Source organism: Bidens hawaiensis, unplaced genomic scaffold (genome assembly GCF_021521415.1).
Source record: "Bidens hawaiensis isolate Kalapana, Puna unplaced genomic scaffold, B.hawaiensis_p1.1 tig00003510_1, whole genome shotgun sequence".
Taxonomy (NCBI): Eukaryota; Viridiplantae; Streptophyta; class Magnoliopsida; order Asterales; family Asteraceae; genus Bidens; species Bidens hawaiensis.
Window position 1 is genome coordinate 23,303 of NW_027491198.1, and position 16,472 is coordinate 39,774.

Consider the following 16,472-nt stretch of genomic DNA (forward strand, 5'->3'; position numbering starts at 1 on the left):
TTTTTGAGGACAAAAATGTTTTGAGGGGGGAGTAATGTTAGGTATCAAATAGTAGAGGGACTAAATAACTAATAGTTTAGTGTTATATCCGTAATATGTTTGTATACATATACGGAATCTGTTGGATAGACGAGTATCGATGAATTGATTTGGTTTTCCCTCTCTCTTTTCTTCTTCCTTTCTCTTTATCGATCTTAATATCTCGATTACCATTTTGTATCGTAACAAACGACGTGGGACAAAAACTATTGATTAACGAAAATTTAAACAAACTTTATTTTACTGGTAACATAATTGAAGAAGATTAATGTGAGTAATACTTTTCATGCGATATCGTCAAGAAAAATTCCAAACTCAAGGTTATTATATTTTATATCCCTCATACACCTTTAACTCAAAAGACTAAGCATTCCATATAGTAAATGTTAAATAATGGATCTAACTCATTATTCTATAACTAAACACAAAAATTGTTCGTAAAGCTATACATACTGTTTTGTTATCGGTATTTTCTATTTGTACCAATGATCATATTATTCTATTCTTGGATAGACCGATGAACCAATTAATATGATTGCCGGTTTGCTATCTCATCTGGTTTCATCCTGAATTAATTGCAATTAATATATATATTTGTTTAGAGTTTCTTGCTAATAGTAAAACGTGTTATACATTGGTTGATATATATATACTAGTTTTTATCTCTCGTATTACTGTGGTTTTATATTATTTGTTAATAATATTTATTTATTTTTAAAATTTTTATTTTTTTGATTGTATGAAAGTTAATAATATACTTATGGTTTGATAATAAATTGTTTCACAAACAAACGAGATGTTATAACCCGGTTTAAAAGATATACGGGCTTGATAAGACTCGAAACCTGTTTATTTTGTTTACTATAAAATTGGTTTTTTAATTATAAATAATATATATCTTTTTTTAAATAAATCATATATTAGTTTTTTGAATATCCCTACTTTATAGGATTTTTATATTAAATATTTGATGAGATTAGCTTTTAATTTAATGAGATGCCGGTTTAAGAAATATCTAGGTTTAATGAGACTCATACCCGTGAATTTGAGTCAAATGCATGAGAATGCTCCATTTAAAAATCAAGCAAATCTGATGACTCCAAAAAAGAAGAGAACGACCACGTCGCGACACGTAAGATTTTTATGTTTTCGTTTATATATATTATAGATATTAAGTTTATCATGGAATTGGGTCAGTTAAGCTCACTTGTTTGAACACAAAGCTAGTCCATGTTGGAAACTAGTAACAAAACCTACTCGGTAAACCTTACTCGGTTTCTTAAGTCAACATTTGACTATCCCTCCAACATATCAAACTTCCTACGTATATAATATAACCCCTCATTCCATTCATTGCACTTGTACCATATATCCATATCAGACCAGTTCAATATGGACACTGCTTCATGTGTTTATGAAGAAGACAAGGCAGCCATTCGAGAGCTAACTCAAGGGCTGCAAACAGCTCAACAGCTAAGGGCTAGTCCGCATTCACCGGAAGCGACAGACCTCTTCATACAAAATATCTTATCTTCATATGACAAAGCTCTTTTCCTTCTCCGATCATCCATATCGTTTGGGAGCCCGGGAATTAGTGAAGAAATCAAGTTTGACCAACCTTTTTCAAGCCAGCAGGGCGAAAACATCATTTCGAAAAAGAGGTATTGTCAAGTTATTTTATTTCAGTTCCACATTAACTAATACTGGGTGAATGCACAAGTTCTAAATATATATTTTTTCTGCGTGGGAACAGAAAGGGGTCTACGATACGGGAAGATCAAGTTAGAACATACTGTGATAATGCGTTAGAGACTGATACTGATGATGGCTTTAGTTGGAGGAAATATGGGCAGAAAGACATTCAGGGTGCTAAATTTCCAAGGTAAAGTCTTATTATGTAACTTGATGTCATTGACTTGGGGGAGGGATGGGGGGGGGGGGGTCAAAGTTGGTCCGGTTACGGGGATTAACCATATTCATAGCCGAGCTTTGGTTATGGAAGATCACTTAACTTATGAGATGGTTTCGGTTAAGTTCGGTTAACTGTCCAGTGTATTTTTTTTCTTTGTTTTTGTTGAAATTGGTTCAATTATGGTGTTTCAAACAAAACTTTGAAATTTTCAAGCCAAAATATGTTGTTTCCAAGTTTGGTTATGGTGTTCCAAGCTATATTATAAACAGTTTTAGCATAAATTTAAATGTTCTAAACTAGAAATTGAGGTATAAAAGCTGGAAATAGAGGCATAAAAATTAGAAAATCACAAACATACGAGGTTTGGTTCGGTTAAAGTCAGTTAACGAAGACACATTAACCGTAACAATAACCATTTGGCCGGTTAATCTGATTTACTTAACCTTAATTTCAGTTAATTTTTTCCGTTGACGCTGTTGTTTTTATTTTGGTTATGGTTCGGTTTTTCCTTACCACCATCATTGACTGTCTATGCAATGATGGTTGGCAACAATCGACTCTTTACGTTTGTTTTGATTATGTCTTGCAGAAGCTATTATAGATGCTCATACCGTAAAGCGCAAACATGCTTTGCAACAAAACAGGTGCAGAGAAAAGATGAAGACCCCAAGGTATTTGACACCGTATACAAAGGAAAACACACCTGCGATCAAGTTACCCAGTCGGCTTCACCACAACCACAACCACCGTCACCACCACAAGTACCTGAAAAATATGAAGCAACGCCAACCCACGACCACCAACTGTCACCACCAAGTCCGGGTGTTACGCTCTCAAATCTCAGAGCCAACTTGAGCGTAAACACCTCGGATTTGGATGGCGACAGTGACAATATCCCATCTCTGTCTTCCTTCCCTTCAACATCATTTGGACCCATGGAGGGTTACCACCAACTTTATTTTCCAAACTATTACGATGATGGGTTATTACAAGGTTATTCACCATCGGTTTTCACACAGTTGGAAAGTTCACATGACTCATTTGATTTCCTAGCGGATGATGAAAACCTTGATTTTGAATTTTAGAAGGTTAAAGTTAAGAACAATAAAATGGCTATAAGTTATGCATCACAAGAGCTATAGAATGGATACAACAATTAGCAATTAACCAAATGCGTCCCTGTGGACTATTTAGACAATTAGTAGAATTAAGAGTGAATTAGACCGGTGAATAAAACACAAAGAACTATGTCTAAAATCAATGTATCATATCATTTGTCTGTAATTTCATTTTGAATTGTCAGTAATATTTTATTCTATAGGATATATTCCCTATAATTTATTCAAGTAAAAAGTTGTATCAGTTCTTCTTTTAATAGAGTAAACAAACTTTAATTATTGAAGACGTCAGCTAAAGGATTAGAATCTTTCAATTCAGTGTTAGATGACAGATCAAGAAATTCTTGTCAGTGAAGGCACAAACTGGATGGTGTCAAAGTGAGTAAAAAAGACAATAGTAAAAGGATGTATATGATGTAGACATTTGAAAGATTAATTAATCGAGTATAATGTTACAAATTTTCAATGAATATTCACCTACTAACTAACTAATTTAAGAATGATAAATATTAAAATATAAAATGCTAATGTCTCTTTAGTTAATACTAATGTTTTAATCCCAGTTATCAATCCATTAACTAAATTTAATTGATTTTTTCATACAAAATATGCGGACCACACTCGTTTTTAATTTCCCATTTATATATAATGATACTTAGCAAGTGTTTTTTATCCTATGTACATTATGCATTTTACTTTGTACTGTTATATTCTATATGTTTGTTGGTGTGGTGGTGGTAGTGGTTATTCTTATGCCCCTTAACTAATTTAGCTACACGGCGAGAACGGTGGTGGTAGTGGTAATAGTGTGGTAGAAGGATATGCTTGCCAAAATCAAACCCTAGCTGAAAACCTATTACTACCACCGTTATGTGGCTTCGCAACCGCCTCTCGTCACCACCAGCGACTCGCTCGACCACCACCGCATCCCTTCCGGTTTCCCACCACCATCACTCCTGGCCACCACTAATGTCTGCTTGAATATGTTGCGATGGTTGCAACTAGAGGTGACAATGTGAGTGGGTTAGGTGGTGAGTTAGAATGGGTATGAGTCAAGATGAATTTTTAAAATAGAGTTAGAACGGGTATGAGTCAAGATGGGTAAAGCTAACCCATCTTGACACAAGTGAAGGTTAAAATACAAGGGTTTCAAAAACCCCTAAAAAATTCACAAAAATTAATAATAAAAACTCGAAATATAAATAAAAAACACAAAATGTAAAATAACTAAAATGTTTCCCGCTTCGTCTTCGTTCATAAAAAAAAACCATTTTTGTATCGGTTTAGGTTCGATTTTTTCGGGTTCGGCTTTGCTTCACAGTAGTCAGTAGTGATTTAAAGTTGAACAACAATTTGCTTGATCTTAAAAACCAGCCAATAAGTATTAAAGAGACAAGGCGAGCATAATTGTAGTTTTCCGTCATTTTTTGATAGTATATTCAAATCCGGTTGATTCATTTGTGATATCAGCTTGTAATTGGTAGCACTGGCGGCTTTTAGTTTAACTAGTCGGGTTGGTTGGTCTTGTTCGGGTTTCAAAAGGTTAAGTATGCGAGTAGTATGGTTGTCATGCTTTGATTTCTTTTTTTTTCTTTCTATATCAGTTGAACCGGGACCCGTAGTCATTGGTGGTTTGGTTGATCACTTTTGTGTCGTCCTTATATTAACCAGCTGACCACCAATGTCTTGTTACAAGCTTGGGTATGTGTGATAGAAAAGTACATAGAAATCAATGTTCGAATAAATTGTTTAGACTGAGGGGTGTGGGGGCTTCAAAGGGGGCGCTAGAGCCCCTCCGCTCGCGCCCCCAGGCGCTAGTACCACACCAAGGGGGCGCTAGAGGGGGCTCCAACACACCCGCGAGCATGGTAGCGGGAGAAGAGAGAGATGATGTGGGGCGCTAGCGGGGCGCTAGAGGGGCGCTACCCACACCATGGGCCAGGCGCTAGAGGGGCGCTACCAACACCCCCCTTATCCAGTTCCTCTCTCTACCACACGTCATAATATTATTGGTTCTTGGCTCTGCTGGAGCCCCCACTAGAGCCCCCACACCCCTTAGTCTTATGTTGTTACAAGATTCAAACTTAAGAAATTTGAAGAAGTTTATGATTTGTCAACTTAACAAGTCTGAAATTGGTGTTCAATATGATTATAAAATATATTATAATAGTTTTCATGACATTTCATCATTAGGAAATATCAAACTCATAAAAATATGTTCAATATTCCTTGTACCTTTAATCCGAAAGGGTCAATAATCATTATAATCTGATCACGCAAAAAGATTAATAATTTTCAAGGTTAAAACTTATAATAATATATATACTATTGTTTTAAAAAAGGTTATTTTTAATATGTTGTAGAATAACCACTATTGTTAATTTGTTACTGGTATTATCATATATATTAATTATAATTTTTGGTGTCGTTTAGTATTAGTTGGGCAACATGACGGCACCGAATTCTTGAATTTTGTTTTTATTTGTTTTACTTCTGTTATCGTGGCGAACATAATGCATGATTTTTACCAACCAACATTACCCCATCGGCCCTCCTCATTTTTTAGTCTTTTATTTTCCAGTTTTTACCAGCGGTACTGTAACGAAAGTAACCGAAACTGACCAAACTCGTGTCGAGTTACCACTTCAAAGCCCGAGATTCACAACGCTTGGGTTTTACCACCACCCTGGTTTACCGATCAAAGAAACGTTGAATATTTAATTTTTTATATGTTAATCTTTTTATATGTTAATTTGACGAATTTATTTTTCAGGGTTTAACGCTCAAGTTTTTCCAACGGTTTCTATACCGTAACGAGCGTAACCGATAATGCCCGAATTCGTGTCGATTCACCATTGTAATGCTCAGGTTTTACCAACACTCGGGTTTCACCGTTGGGGTTTCACAACATTTTGCTTTTTTTTTCTTTTTTACTTCCGGTACCGTAATGAAAATAGATTAGATGTCAATTTATTTTTTGTTTTGGTTCCGGTATCATAACGAAAGTGACGGAAACGACCAAATTCGCATAGACTAACTACATTTTGTTTTAATTCTGGTAGGGGTGTTCACGGTTCAATTTGAAACCGTGAAACCGTCCAAACATGTCACTGGTCTGGTTTCACGGTTGGTTTTTTTCGTTAACTTTCGGTTGGTCAGTTTCAAACCGTAGCTAACGATTTGGTTTGCGGTTTATATCGTAATCCTGCCGTACAAACCAGACCTGACCGTAAAGTATATTATCTATCTATATTATATAAGCCAGTGAGAAAGTTGGCGTCACAAAACTGATACAGGTTCCATGATTTCATATATATTTAACACTTGTGCAACTAAATCAATTAAGTTAGTTCTAGACCGTAAAGATGGTGTTATTATGATTTGCCCGGGTTCGATTCTTTGCAAGAGGCAGCAAAAATATTTTTTTTTTATTTTTTTCCATTTGTATCATTATTGGTACAACAGACCTGTTTAAAAACATGTTTTGATTAACATAAATTTAAACTATTTATATAACAAGTTTATCATAAATCTAACTCCTAAAACGTTTGATTTTAACCAACCTAATTTTCTTTTTGTTTTTTTTTCTAGACTCGTAACGAACGTTTTTGTTTTTTGTTTAAAAAAAAATTACAAATTTTGTCCTTTTAAATTAGCAAAATTATGGAATGGGTCCTTTCTGAAAAATAGTTTAACTCTTATCATTTATATGGATTTTCGTCACGCATTTAGTCCTTTACACTAACGGCCATCCACCTTCTCCGTTAAATCTCCTCATGTGCCATGCACATGAGGGCCTTTTGGTCGTTCTCACATGTTTATTATTAAAAATGAATTTAATAATGTAATATATTTGTATTATTATTCTTAACTTAAAACAAAATCTCATTCATCTTCATCCTTCTATCCACCCTCATTCATATTCACCTCCACCACCAGCCAAACCCACCACATCCCACGCGCCGTCACTGATCCCTTGTCGCCACCGTCAATCATCCCAAAACCTCATTCAAGATCTACCCCACCTTCTCTATCGATCTTCTCCTGTTTCCGACACCGACAATCACCACCACCACCAAAGCACACACTTTGGTAACTATTCACCATACCACCGCCACCGCTCAGATCCGCGACCACCACCACAACCAGATTTACTTTCGAGAACCAAACCCACCTTCTCCGCCTCTGATGAATCAAACCAAAGCGAAGCTAAATCTAATCAAAATCAAACCAATTTTTTTTTTGAGACTGAGAGTGTAGATCGATTTGGATGGTTTCAGGTGGTCGATTTACCAGAGAAATACGACATGAAACGGGGATGGCTGCCGGAGAAATGTAGGTAGTTGTGGTGTTGACGGGTGGTGTTTGGCCGGAACACATGGTGCTACTAGAGACCGTGAGCCTTGTAATCTTGTATTTCTTCAGTAATTAGTGTTTCAAACCAAAAGGAAACACATGGTTAGGGTTGGGAGATGAAAAAGAGTCTAGGGGTTGGAGTTTGGTGGCTGCTAGGGTTTGGGAAAAAGGAGGAACTTTGATGACTGCATATTAATAATAGTATTTGTTTTTAATAGTAAACATGTGAAAATGACCAAAAGGTCCTCATGTGCCAGATTTAACGGAGAAGGTGGATGACCGTTAGTGTAAAGGACTAACTGCGTGACGAAAATGCATATAAAGGATAAAGAGTGAAACTATTTTCAGAAAGGACCCATTCTATAATTTTGCTAATTCAAAAGGACCAAATTTGTAATTTTTTCTTTGTTTTACTGAATTTGTGTCGTCTCACCGCCACAATGTCAAGGCCTGACAATTCTCGGGTTTTACCGACACACCGCATAACGTCCAGTACCGAAAACACTTGGGTTTTACCCACGCCCGTGTTTTACCGAACTTTATTTTAGTTCCGTTGCCATAACAAATGTAAACGAAATCGACAAAATTTGTGTTGACCCACCGCCGAGAAACTCGGATTTTTACCAGCGTCTCAGTTTACCAACTCCCCACCACAACTCCCGAATATGATTCGACTCGCCGCTGCAACAATCGAGTTTTACCAACGGCCGGGTTTACCGACCGAATAAACATTGTTTTAAATATGTATTATCATATGTTATACGAGTGTCGTTGAGTCACCGCCTCAGAATCCGGCCCTGACTGGCGTCACCCCAGTGGCTCACCTCTATTTTTATTTATTATTTATTTTTTGTTTCATTTTGTTTTATTTCCGATACCATAATGAAATTACCGACTAGATTCGCGTTGACTCGTTGTTGTCATCCGGAACCATCCGACACCACCCCATTGGCTACCTCAATTTTTATATTTATTTTTTGTTTTCAATTTGTTTTAGTTCCTATATCGTAATGAACTTAGCTAATATTGATTAAATTCGCATTGACTCGCCGTTACGATACCTGAGTTTTACCGACCGATTTTACCGTGCAACGCGCGGATAAATCACTACTTATACATATTTTTGTTATACACTTCGTTTTAGATAAATAATGTGAACTAGGCTAATCATATTTGGTTAAGTAAATTCAAATGGGTTTAATTGAAGTGCTAAGAAGGATACTCATTTAAGCCGATGAGTAAATATTGTGAGATCATGAGTCATTCGAAGTTCTTGTTTGAATTCTTTTGATACAACAAATGCCTTTTTTTAGCATAATTAGTTATAATTTATAATGCTTTTCATGTTTTGAAAGAACATGTCCAAATCAGATGATGTCTTTTTTGATAAAACTACTTTTCGTTTTGAGAGAACAAATCAACCCTTTAATTACAATCAAATTAGAGAACAGAGATTAGAAAAACCGTGAAATCAAACGGGAACTAAACTGTTAGTAACGCTTTGGTTCGGTTTTGAATCTCAATGGTTCGGTTTCGGTTTTTGATAACCAAAAACCAATACTGACGGGTTGTCTATGTAAAAACCATCAAAACCGGACCGTGAACACCCCTAAATTCTGCTACTTTAACAAACGTAACAAAAACCTAAAGAATGCCAATTTTGGTTTTCGTTTTGGTACCGTAACCAATGAAACAAAAATCAGCCAAACTTGCGTAGATTCACCACCTCAACTTCCGGGATCGATAATGCTCGGATCTTCTTAATGCCCGAGGGTTAGCGAATGGCACCAATCAGTTGATCCACCTCAAATTTTATATGCTTTTGTTTTATTTTTGGTTTTAGTTCCGGTATCATAGCGCACTTAATCGAAACCGACTGAATTTGTGTCACTTACCGTCTCAGCATCCGAGACCGACATCGTTTGGGTTTATAATCGTCCGTATTTTACCAACCTGCTGATACGGATCCCCCATGATCCACCCAAATATCATATCCATGTTCTCCCCATGTTCTGCTGATCATTCCCACGTTTATGCATTAGTTATTTTAGTTTATTATTTATGTTATTTTCTAATTCCTAAGTAGTAAAATATATACTAGTTTTCTATATTTTTAAAATTGTTAAACTAATTATGATGTATCCGTTTTTATAATCTGGTATGACCATTCCAACCAATACATATCGATCCGGTATTCCGGTGTCCTACCAAACATTTCAGTTAGTACTTTTCTTTTTCATTTCTTGTGAATAGTACCCACGTGTTAGAAATTCTATGAATAAAATAAGTTGACGTGGAATTGGGCCAAAGGGTGGTCCATACTAAATAATACCCACTCGGTTTCTTTCGTAAACTTTTTGACTAAATACCAAACATTCAAACAATTCAAACCTCCTAATTCCTATATATACATAGCAGCTTCATGCTCTCTCTTCTTCCTTTCATTGCACTTGAACCATCCTGCTTCAATCTAGAACTGTACCAAGACAATTAGCATGGATAGTGCTTGTGTATATGATGAGAAGGCTGTCATTCATGAGCTAACTCAAGGGCTGCAAATGGCTCAACAGCTAAGGGTTCATCTGCATTCACCTGAAGCAAACACCTTAATACAAAAGATCTTATCTTCATACGATAATGCTCTTTTCGCTCTCCAATCAGGCTACTCTTCAGGGCAGCTACCGAGTCTGCCCGAATCATCGATATCTTTTGGGAGCCCAGGAAGTGAAGAATTCATGTTTAACCAACCCTTTTCCCTAAAAAGGTATTTTCATGTTATTGTATTTGACTATTTTATGTTCCTCATTAAATTTATGTGAATGTACAAGTTCTAAGTATTAATTATTATTATTATTTTTTTGCATGTGAACAGAAAGGTGTCTACAACATGGGAAGATCAAGTTATAACACGCAGTGACAATGGCTTAGATGGTGATATTAATGACGGCTTTAGTTGGAGGAAGTATGGGCAGAAAGACATCCAGGGTGCTACATTTCCTAGGTAAAGTCTTATTATGCTACTTGATGTTTGACAACAAAACATTCTTTAACGTTTATTTTTATTATGTCTTGCAGAAGCTATTATAGATGCTCATACCGTGACGTACAGAAATGTTTAGCAACAAAACAAGTGCAGAGAAGAGATGGAGACCCCAAAGTATTTGACATCAAGTACAAAGGGAAGCACACCTGCAGCTATGGTGCCCAATCGGCTTCACTAACACCACCACCACCGTCACTACCTTCAACTGAAAAACATGAAATAACGCCAACCTACCACCAACTATCACAGCCAAGTCCGGCTGAGACACTCTCAAATCTTAGAGCTAACCTAAGTGTGAACACCTTGGATTTGGGCGATGACAAAAACACTTCATTTTCCTTCCCTTCAGCATCATCTGGAGTTATGGAGAATTTTCCAAATTTTTACGATGATGAATTATTACCAATTTTTTCACCACCGTTTTTCTCCCCGGTTACATCTGAATCAAATATTTTCACAGAGTGGGGAAATTCACAGTCATTGGATATCCTGGCTGATCCAACAGATGTAGACACAAGTTTTGATTTTAATAATCACTTTTAAGAGGTTATGTTGATTAGTTCCGCATGATGATTATCGAAAAACATGTATAATATTATAAACTTATTATTATATAAGCACCTGTTATAACAGCGAGACCAGTTACTGCAGCAGGAAAATATGTAGACGTCATGATTGACATCAGCTAGGTCGAGTTCCCATTTGGGATGTATAGTTGATGATTGAGATTAGGGTTTATGATAAAGCCAATTTATGGAGAGAGCGAGGCACACAAATTTTTTTAGTTTGTGTGATTAAGTTATGATGTTAATTTTAATCTCTTCCTTATATACACCAAACGGGAAACCGAGTAACATGACCCATCAACAATTACCAAACTAATATATAAATGTCTATATTTTGATCAATTATTGTATAAATAATTATAATGGCCATATATGAATAAATACATATTATTATATTTATTCTTATGATGTGCTCAAAACAGTCAATTAAATATTAACTAAATTAAACAAGTAATAAAAACTAGACCTAAGACTCAACTAAACAAAACACCGGCAAGTGAACCGGTCAATTGTACTAAAGCTAAGTAAGTCCGGAATATCGAACCCACAGGACTCTATAAATTACGTAAATTAACTAATTAGACTCGACTATTTATTATTAATGTTTTAAGGGGGTTTTTAAACTAATATTAAACTAAGAAAATAATTAAGCAAGCAAACGAGAAACGAGCAATCAAACACAAGATCGAAACCAATAAGAGAAGGAATCTACCTAGGTAAGAATCCCATGTATCAACAATCATCAAGCAATGGACAAATACCATGATTATGGAAACTGATTTCTAAACGTGTTCATCTAACAAACCCTAAAGGACCCTTGACCGAATCAAACGACATCCCAAAAATAATTATTAGATTATTAAGCAATCAGTTATATTGATTTCCGCAAAGTCATCAATCAGGGTTAACTAATAGTATCTAAAGCAAGCAATCTCACGAAACGCTAAACGCTAGATAACTTGATAAATTAAACATGACATCATGAACATGGATCAACACAATAAGCAAGAATACTGTCACTATCTATCCTAGCATGCAATTGACCAAGACACATGAACAACTCCTCACCTTACAGCTATTGGAATTTAGCAAAACATTTAAAATCCTAATCAACAATTAACAAGTTTCTATAATCTAATAGGCCTATTCAACCATAATAATCAAAACACCAAGTAAAGATTAATCAACAATTACCTGCGGTACTGTAACGAAAGTAACCGAAACTGACCAAACTCGTGTCTAGTTACCACTTCAAAGCCCGAGATTCACAACGCTTGGGTTTTACCACCACCCTGGTTTACCGATCAAAGAAACGTTGAATATTTAATTTTTTATATGTTAATCTTTTTATATGTTAATTTGACGAATTTATTTTTCAGGGTTTAACGCTCAAGTTTTTCCAACGGTTTCTATACCGTAACGAGCGTAACCGATAATGCCCGAATTCGTGTCGATTCACCATTGTAATGCTCAGGTTTTACCAACACTCGGGTTTCACCGTTGGGGTTTCACAACATTTTGCTTTTTTTTCTTTTTTACTTCCGGTACCGTAATGAAAATAGATTAGATGTCAATTTATTTTTTGTTTTGGTTCCGGTATCATAACGAAAGTGACGGAAACGACCAAATTCGCATAGACTCACTACATTTTGTTTTAATTCTGGTAGGGGTGTTCACGGTTCAATTTGAAACCGTGAAACCGTCCAAACATGTCACTGGTCTGGTTTCACGGTTGGTTTTTTTCGTTAACTTTCGGTTGGTCAGTTTCAAACCGTAGCTAACGATTTGGTTTGCGGTTTATATCGTAATCCTGCCGTACAAACCAGACCTGACCGTAAAGTATATTATCTATCTATATTATATAAGCCAGTGAGAAAGTTGGCGTCAAAAAACTGATATAGGTTCCAGGATTTCATATATATTTAACACTTGTGCAACTAAATCAATTAAGTTAGTTCTAGACCGTAAAGATGGTGTTATTATGATTTGCCCGGGTTCGATTCTTTGCAAGAGGCAGCAAAAATATTTTTTTTTTATTTTTTTCCATTTGTATCATTATTGGTACAACAGACCTGTTTAAAAACATGTTTTGATTAACATAAATTTAAACTATTTATATAACAAGTTTATCATAAATCTAACTCCTAAAACATTTGATTTTAACCAACCTAATTTTCTTTTTGTTTTTTTTTTCTAGACTCGTAACGAACGTTTTTGTTTTTTGTTTTAAAAAAAATTACAAATTTTGTCCTTTTAAATTAGCAAAATTATGGAATGGGTCCTTTATGAAAAATAGTTTAACTCTTTATCATTTATATGCATTTTCGTCACGCATTTAGTCCTTTACACTAACGGCCATCCACCTTCTCCGTTAAATCTCCTCATGTGCCATGCACATGAGGGCCTTTTGGTCGTTTTCACATGTTTATTATTAAAAATGAATTTAATAATGTAATATATTTGTATTATTATTCTTAACTTAAAACAAAATCTCATTCATCTTCATCCTTCTATCCACCCTCATTCATATTCACCTCCACCACCAGCCAAACCCACCACATCCCACGCGCCGTCACTGATCCCTTGTCGCCACCGTCAATCATCCCAAAACCTCATTCAAGATCTACCCCACCTTCTCTATCGATCTTCTCCTGTTTCCGACACCGACAATCACCACCACCACCAAAGCACACACTTTGGTAACTATTCACCATACCACCGCCACCGCTCAGATCCGCGACCACCACCACAACCAGATTTATTTTCGAGAACCCAACCCACCTTCTCCGCCTCTGATGAATCAAACCAAAGCGAAGCTAAATCTAATCAAAATCAAACCAATTTTTTTTTTGAGACTGAGAGTGTAGATCGATTTGGATGGTTTCAGGTGGTCGATTTACCAGAGAAATACGACATGAAACGGGGATGGCTGCCGGAGAAATGTAGGTAGTTGTGGTGTTGACGGGTGGTGTTTGGCCGGAACACATGGTGCTACTAGAGACCATGAGCCTTGTAATCTTGTATTTCTTCAGTAATTAGTGTTTCAAACCAAAAGGAAACACATGGTTAGGGTTGGGAGACGAAAAAGAGTCTAGGGGTTGGAGTTTGGTGGCTGCTAGGGTTTGGGAAAAAGGAGGAACTTTGATGACTGCATATTAATAATAGTATTTGTTTTTAATAGTAAACATGTGAAAATGACCAAAAGGTCCTCATGTGCCAGATTTAACGGAGAAGGTGGATGACCGTTAGTGTAAAGGACTAACTGCGTGACGAAAATGCATATAAAGGATAAAGAGTGAAACTATTTTCAGAAAGGACCCATTCTATAATTTTGCTAATTCAAAAGGACCAAATTTGTAATTTTTTCTTTGTTTTACTGAATTTGTGTCGTCTCACCGCCACAATGTCAAGGCCTGACAATTCTCGGGTTTTACCGACACACCGCATAACGTCCAGTACCGAAAACACTTGGGTTTTACCCACGCCCGTGTTTTACCGAACTTTATTTTAGTTCCGTTGCCATAACAAATGTAAACGAAATCGACAAAATTTGTGTTGACCCACCGCCGAGAAACTCGGATTTTTACCAGCGTCTCAGTTTACCAACTCCCCACCACAACTCCCGAATATGATTCGACTCGCCGCTGCAACAATCGAGTTTTACCAACGGCCGGGTTTACCGACCGAATAAACATTGTTTTAAATATGTATTATCATATGTTATACGAGTGTCGTTGAGTCACCGCCTCAGAATCCGGCCCTGACTGGCGTCACCCCAGTGGCTCACCTCTATTTTTATTTATTATTTATTTTTTGTTTCATTTTGTTTTATTTCCGATACCATAATGAAATTACCGACTAGATTCGCGTTGACTCGTTGTTGTCATCCGGAACCATCCGACACCACCCCATTGGCTACCTCAATTTTTATATTTATTTTTTGTTTTCAATTTGTTTTAGTTCCTATATCGTAATGAACTTAGCTAATATTGATTAAATTCGCATTGACTCGCCGTTACGATACCTGAGTTTTACCGACCGATTTTACCGTGCAACGCGCGGATAAATCACTACTTATACATATTTTTGTTATACACTTCGTTTTAGATAAATAATGTGAACTAGGCTAATCATATTTGGTTAAGTAAATTCAAATGGGTTTAATTGAAGTGCTAAGAAGGATACTCATTTAAGCCGATGAGTAAATATTGTGAGATCATGAGTCATTCGAAGTTCTTGTTTGAATTCTTTTGATACAACAAATGCCTTTTTTTAGCATAATTAGTTATAATTTATAATGCTTTTCATGTTTTGAAAGAACATGTCCAAATCAGATGATGTCTTTTTTGATAAAACTACTTTTCGTTTTGAGAGAACAAATCAACCCTTTAATTACAATCAAATTAGAGAACAGAGATTAGAAAAACCGTGAAATCAAACGGGAACTAAACTGTTAGTAACGCTTTGGTTCGGTTTTGAATCTCAATGGTTCGGTTTCGGTTTTTGATAACCAAAAACCAATACTGACGGGTTGTCTATGTAAAAACCATCAAAACCGGACCGTGAACACCCCTAAATTCTGCTACTTTAACAAACGTAACAAAAACCTAAAGAATGCCAATTTTGGTTTTCGTTTTGGTACCGTAACCAATGAAACAAAAATCAGCCAAACTTGCGTAGATTCACCACCTCAACTTCCGGGATCGATAATGCTCGGATCTTCTTAATGCCCGAGGGTTAGCGAATGGCACCAATCAGTTGATCCACCTCAAATTTTATATGCTTTTGTTTTATTTTTGGTTTTAGTTCCGGTATCATAGCGCACTTAATCGAAACCGACTGAATTTGTGTCACTTACCGTCTCAGCATCCGAGACCGACATCGTTTGGGTTTATAATCGTCCGTATTTTACCAACCTGCTGATACGGATCCCCCATGATCCACCCAAATATCATATCCATGTTCTCCCCATGTTCTGCTGATCATTCCCACGTTTATGCATTAGTTATTTTAGTTTATTATTTATGTTATTTTCTAATTCCTAAGTAGTAAAATATATACTAGTTTTCTATATTTTTAAAATTGTTAAACTAATTATGATGTATCCGTTTTTATAATCTGGTATGACCATTCCAACCAATACATATCGATCCGGTATTCCGGTGTCCTACCAAACATTTCAGTTAGTACTTTTCTTTTTCATTTCTTGTGAATAGTACCCACGTGTTAGAAATTCTATGAATAAAATAAGTTGACGTGGAATTGGGCCAAAGGGTGGTCCATACTAAATAATACCCACTCGGTTTCTTTCGTTAACTTTTTGACTAAATACCAAACATTCAAACAATTCAAACCTCCTAATTCCTATATATACATAGCAGCTTCATGCTCTCTCTTCTTCCTTTCATTGCACTTGAACCATCCTGCTTCAATCTAGA

At 36.1% G+C, this 16,472-nt stretch overlaps 2 protein-coding genes across 2 annotated transcripts; both read left to right on the forward strand.

Moving 5' to 3' along the window:
• Positions 1-1,418: 1,418 nt before the first annotated feature.
• LOC143623648 (putative WRKY transcription factor 41) lies at positions 1,419-3,136 on the forward strand. Its single transcript, XM_077094502.1, has 3 exons — positions 1,419-1,700; positions 1,793-1,921; positions 2,541-3,136. Exons 1-3 carry the CDS (start codon positions 1,432-1,434, stop codon positions 3,034-3,036), a joined length of 894 nt encoding a protein of 297 aa, XP_076950617.1. The 5' UTR covers positions 1,419-1,431; the 3' UTR covers positions 3,037-3,136.
• Positions 3,137-9,900: 6,764 nt separating this feature from the next.
• LOC143623644 (putative WRKY transcription factor 53) lies at positions 9,901-11,035 on the forward strand. The gene is made up of 3 exons (XM_077094498.1): positions 9,901-10,189; positions 10,298-10,426; positions 10,501-11,035. The coding sequence occupies exons 1-3, from the start codon at positions 9,921-9,923 to the stop codon at positions 11,009-11,011; spliced, it is 909 nt and encodes a 302-aa protein (XP_076950613.1). The 5' UTR covers positions 9,901-9,920; the 3' UTR covers positions 11,012-11,035.
• The last annotated feature ends 5,437 nt before the right edge of the window (positions 11,036-16,472 follow it).

Bases quoted from the DNA above. Each gene is read 5' to 3' on its own strand.
- LOC143623648 (XM_077094502.1), top strand. From the start codon at position 1,432: ATGGACACTGCTTCATGTGTTTATGAAGAAGACAAGGCAGCCATTCGA. The intron at 1,701-1,792 runs GTATTGTCAAGT...GCGTGGGAACAG, and splicing joins AACATCATTTCGAAAAAGAG to AAAGGGGTCTACGATACGGG. The intron at 1,922-2,540 runs GTAAAGTCTTAT...TATGTCTTGCAG, and splicing joins CAGGGTGCTAAATTTCCAAG to AAGCTATTATAGATGCTCAT.
- LOC143623644 (XM_077094498.1), top strand. From the start codon at position 9,921: ATGGATAGTGCTTGTGTATATGATGAGAAGGCTGTCATTCATGAGCTA. The intron at 10,190-10,297 runs GTATTTTCATGT...GCATGTGAACAG, and splicing joins CAACCCTTTTCCCTAAAAAG to AAAGGTGTCTACAACATGGG. The intron at 10,427-10,500 runs GTAAAGTCTTAT...TATGTCTTGCAG, and splicing joins CAGGGTGCTACATTTCCTAG to AAGCTATTATAGATGCTCAT.